Raw genomic sequence first — 4,785 nt, 5'->3', positions numbered from 1 at the left:
TTTTGTTACATATTTAAAGAAAAGTAAAATTATTAACAATCGTTCGCTTCTGGCCCCTAAGCAAACCAACATATGTTTTTTTTGAAAAAAAAAAGAAAAAAGAAAAATCGAAAAAGAAAAGGTGAAGAACATCATGTATGCGGTGCGCCTACCATCAACGTAGCATTGCATCTCAACCATTAACTGAACCTAACTCCATCCAAGACGACGACATGTGTTTCAAAGTTATCCTTAAATGACATGTCGTCAAAGAATCTCTTGCCTTTTTTGCTCCCTTTATTTATTGCTTGTTGCTACAGAAGAAGATGATCAACAAAATGGCTAGCTTGAGAAGAGCCCTGGTTACCGTCCACCGTATCCTCAACTCCACGATCACAACCAATCGCATCTCAGTTACATCCCCTTTAAGGTACCCCACAGAGGAAGATGATCAACAAAATGGCTAGCTGGAGAAGAGCCCTGGTTACCGTCCACCGCATCCTCAACTCCACGACCACAACCAATCACATCTCAGTTACATCCCCTTTAAGGTACCTATAAATTTTCACCTTTAAATCTCGATTCTTTTAATGTTATTTAACTCTAAAGATTTAAACTTTTTGGTTTTTTCAGGTCTCAATATGGGCTGTTTTCACGTTATTCAACGTTAAACAAAAATGATAATAAAAATCCATCATTGGATTTTGACCTATCTAATGAAGAAAGCAAAAGGAGATTATGTAACAGGTATTCTTGTCTGATTTTTTAAATAAAGTTTTCATCTTTTTAAGATTTTTGTTGTTGTTTTTGTGTTTATTACATGGACTGATTATTTTGTTTTTGTGTTTAAGGCTGTTGTATAGGAGCAGACAAAGAGGGTTTTTGGAGCTGGATTTGGTGTTGGGGAAATGGGTAGAAGAGCATATTTATTCTATGGATGAAAATGGTGTTAAAGCACTAATTGATGTTCTTGATTTGGTAAATAATAATTCTCCATCATTTCATTTGTTGGTCAGCATGAGTTTTTATGATTAATTATGGTTTTAATTTTAATTTTTTTTCTTTTAGCTTATTTTCTGGTCTTTGCTCTAACCACAGGATTAGTTTGTTCTAATCACTTCAATTGGTGATAATATCAAATGTTAGCTTATATAAATTTTCTCAGTTGAAGCTGGTTCTCAATGTGAACTTTGGTCTTGTGTGAACTAACTGGGTATAAGGTGGTTTGAATGATTAAAAAATTGCAACTTTAAGGGAGTTTTAAGGGCTTGGAGGTAATTTTTGAATTCTGCCGTAGATATTGTCAATTGGAACCAAAGTATTACATTTGCCACAGCTCTTTGGTTCTGATTTTTGTGTTGTCCATTACGCAATGGTATTTGATTGAATTATATTCTGTTTAAGCTTTTTTGACTGAAAATATATTTATAAACACCAAAGTTTGAACCTTGGATGTAAGCCGTACCATTATCCTATACCCAACCCAAGCCCAGAAGCCAAGATTTATTCTGTTATTAAAATGTCTGATGTAGGCTTGTGCTGAACCTGAAGACCTTCGGCAGGTTTTAAATCCATCTATTCCTCCGGATTCTTCCTTTCCCTATAAATTGCATGCTTATGTGGTTTCTTTGTTGTTTTAGGTTTTCTCTGCTGTGCGTGACAAGATCATGAACAATCTCAGCAGCCATGCTGCCCCCGAGACACGGGCAATACCTGGACAGCCATGGGTAAGAGGATGGGATGATATCAAGAAAAGTGCTGGCAGCCCAGTGGCTGGAAACCAGTAGCCCTACTACCACCAGGAAGCTATATAGACTGTTCATTTGAGCTTTTTGACGAGTCATAATCTATTAACGTGTGCTCTTATGAATACCGTAATTGTTGTTGTTATTTCTTCTCATGACTAGCAAAATGAAAAAGGACCGTTGGCTGTTAACAGAAGTGGAGCTGTATTTGGAGGTTTTTCATTTCACACTGTTGAACCTTATAATAAGATTATTTGATTCAGGAGATTTTTAGAAAAAAAAATATTTGTTTTTTTAATTATTTTTATTCTATTTAGTTTTGAAAAATATCTCAGTATGCTGTTTGTATTTCTTTTTTATTCAAGCTCGTTTGAAACTTGATTTAACTTGTATTTTTTTTTAAATTAATTTTTTTAAATCATTTTAATATTCTATCAGAAATAACTTAAAAAAAAATCATATAATTTTAAGTAGAACAACATTTTAATCAGCGACTGCAATCCCAGGACATTATTGAAGCACACGTCAAAATTAAGTGCAGCCACGAGGCAATTTTTTTATGAATCCATAGTTTTGTGGGGCTGACAGTGGAATTTCCGATTTTGGTGTCCAAGGATAAAGCCACATCCTCTGTATCTTTCGTGGACGTTATTTATTCACCCTGTTGCTCGTGCTATCCTCTTGTCACTTGGTTCTTCATTCCACACATTGAATTGTAAGAGAACAAGAGCAATGGGCTCTAAAGTCCAATCTCTCTCTCTCCTCATTCTCCTATTAGCCTTCTCTCTTTGTTTCTGTTGTCACTTGATTCTTCATTCCACACATTGAATTGTAAAAGAACAAGAGCAATGGGCTCTAAAGTCAAATCTCTCTCTCTCCTCGTTCTCCTATTAGCCTTCTCTCTTTGTTTCTCTTCACTATCATCAAAACCAGCAGACCCAACTCCAGCTCCATGGCCACACCAATTCCACTCAATAATTTTCATGAATAACAATGGCTCACTTCAGGCAGTGGACCTCTGGTATGACTGGATTAATGGCCGCAACTTCAACATAATCCAGAACCAACTTGGAAAGCTTCTTTATGACCTTGAATGGGATAATGGCACCTCCTATATCTACACGTTAGACTCCAATAAAGAATGCAGAGTCTTGCATTTCCCAGTCGGTGTTCTCCGCCCCAATTGGCTTGAAGGTGCTACCTATCTTGGCCAACAAGAAGTTGATGGCTTCTTCTGCAATGTGTGGCAGAAGGTGGACTTTATTTGGTACTATGAAGATGTCATAACAAAGAGACCTGTTCACTGGGTCTTTTACACAGGTACTCCTTTTGATACCATCTCCTTTTAACTTAAATTTTAACCCTTGCCCATTTCTTTTCATCATTATCTGTTTGTTGTTTATCAAGTTCATAAGTTATAGATTGATTGGTATAATTAGATTCTGGTTATTTGCTAAAAGTGTGATTATTAGGGCTTTTTGATGATGAAAATCCCATGGATTCGCAGGAATGACTGCTCATGTGATGACATTTGAAGTGGGGGCGGTGCTAGAGGATCCGAAGTGGCAGGCTCCCGTTTACTGTTTTAAGGAGTCTGAGAAGAAGGAGAGCACTGTCTATAAATCTGTGGTTAGTCATGGATTATCTCGTGAAGGGTTAATGACGGGATCGTATAATGTTTCTATGCTGTATTGATTGTCTCTTATGAGCTTCATTTCCTTTGTATCTTAATACACTTCCTGACTATATTACAATTGATTCTCAATTGCATCTTCAATTACGTTCTGGTATATACCTGTCAGAAGAATTAGCTGCCAAAATTTTCCATTGCAATATTCTTGTAAGTTTCTGAACTACCAAAATTTATGGAAAACAAAACTGGCAAGTGGTGTCATTATAGAAGGCTCAAAACTTTTCATCTTTAAAGTTTTTTGCCTGAAATATAAAGAATACATCGCCACCTACTAGTAAAGAAAGGTACAAGGGTAAGAAAAAGAAAGCTAAAAATACCTATTAATCTGTCTGATTTGTACAGTCTGTGTCTTGATGTTTGGCCAAGTAGACTGAAACCAGGCTCTCCCCATAATCATGAGCTTCGTTAACCCTATGAGCTCTCTCTACCAGAAGCTTTTTAGAGTGTTGGATTGAGGGGTGAAAGAAACACAAGTCAGTTCTCCTTTCAAGTGGCTGGAGTTTAGTTTGTTCCATTACTATAATTTTATCATGCTCCCAAATTCTTAAAGGCTAAAGGCTTCAGCATTGTAGTCATAGCCATTGGATTTTGTTGTATACTAAATAAGAATAGCCTTGTCCATGAATCATCCCGTGTTCTTGGACATCCAAAATTATCAAATTCAAGATTTTCCCTTGCAGTAATTGACAACCAACACAATAGATTTCTGTTTCTGAAACTTTCACCTTTACACCAAACCATCAATTTTAATACTCAAAATCAGCATCACATCATGTGCCAGATGATGTAAGTTCCTAGTTTTTTTAAATGTTTCTCAACTTCCAAAGTTCTAGGAAGGGCTAAAAAATTTTTATCTGTAAATTCTTTTTTGACTGAAGTACTATAAAACATAAATAGCAGTACTAATTAAAGAAAGGCATAAAATGAAAGAAAAAGAAAGCTACAAATATCTGATAATATGTCTAATTTGTACTATCTTGATGTTTAGCTATTCAAAGCTTGTTTGAGATTGCGTGGTAAGGTTAGTTTTTAAAGTATTTTTTAAAATATATATTAAAATATTTTATTTTATTTTATTTTATTATTAGTATATTAAAAAAATTAAAAAAATATTAGTTTAAATTTTTTTAAAAACACAACCACGTCATGCAAACACCCTAGTAGCATGAGCATGAAACCATGCTCTCCACGTAGCAACCAAACCTTGAAAGAATGTGCGGGCATGCGACTGGTAATGACATTATAATTGAAGAATTCATCAAAAAAAAAAAAAGGTTAACAAATGTGTAAATAGTTAAATACTACGCTAATCCTGCATGCTAATTGCGCTATATTCTAGTCCAATTTATTTGTCATTTGGAAATAATA

General features: G+C 35.1%; 2 protein-coding genes across 2 annotated transcripts; both read left to right on the top strand.

Moving 5' to 3' along the window:
- The first annotated feature begins 415 nt into the window (after nucleotides 1-415).
- Nucleotides 416-1,989, top strand: SDHAF2 (succinate dehydrogenase assembly factor). The gene is made up of 6 exons (XM_011042087.1): nucleotides 416-530; nucleotides 613-726; nucleotides 831-1,008; nucleotides 1,277-1,354; nucleotides 1,512-1,541; nucleotides 1,620-1,989. The coding sequence occupies exons 1-6, from the start codon at nucleotides 427-429 to the stop codon at nucleotides 1,764-1,766; spliced, it is 651 nt and encodes a 216-aa protein (XP_011040389.1). The 5' UTR covers nucleotides 416-426; the 3' UTR covers nucleotides 1,767-1,989.
- Nucleotides 1,990-2,516: 527 nt separating this feature from the next.
- On the top strand, nucleotides 2,517-3,511 carry LOC105136585 (uncharacterized protein At4g14100-like). Its single transcript, XM_011041987.1, has 2 exons — nucleotides 2,517-3,044; nucleotides 3,232-3,511. Exons 1-2 carry the CDS (start codon nucleotides 2,573-2,575, stop codon nucleotides 3,417-3,419), a joined length of 660 nt encoding a protein of 219 aa, XP_011040289.1. The 5' UTR covers nucleotides 2,517-2,572; the 3' UTR covers nucleotides 3,420-3,511.
- Nucleotides 3,512-4,785: the final 1,274 nt, after the last annotated feature.

Source organism: Populus euphratica, unplaced genomic scaffold, assembly GCF_000495115.2.
Source record: "Populus euphratica unplaced genomic scaffold, PopEup_1.0 scaffold133.1, whole genome shotgun sequence".
NCBI classification, from domain to species: domain Eukaryota; kingdom Viridiplantae; phylum Streptophyta; class Magnoliopsida; order Malpighiales; family Salicaceae; genus Populus; species Populus euphratica.
The sequence above is the reverse complement of the archived record's forward strand: the minus strand, read 5'-3'. Positions and strand labels throughout refer to the sequence as shown.

Coding starts and splice junctions, on each gene's coding strand:
- SDHAF2 (XM_011042087.1), top strand. CDS start 427: ATGATCAACAAAATGGCTAGCTGGAGAAGAGCCCTGGTTACCGTCCAC. Junction 727..830: donor AAAAGGAGATTATGTAACAG/GTATTCTTGTCT, acceptor TTTGTGTTTAAG/GCTGTTGTATAGGAGCAGAC. Junction 1,009..1,276: donor TGGTCAGCATGAGTTTTTAT/GATTAATTATGG, acceptor ATTCTGCCGTAG/ATATTGTCAATTGGAACCAA.
- LOC105136585 (XM_011041987.1), top strand. CDS start 2,573: ATGGGCTCTAAAGTCAAATCTCTCTCTCTCCTCGTTCTCCTATTAGCC. Junction 3,045..3,231: donor TCACTGGGTCTTTTACACAG/GTACTCCTTTTG, acceptor ATGGATTCGCAG/GAATGACTGCTCATGTGATG.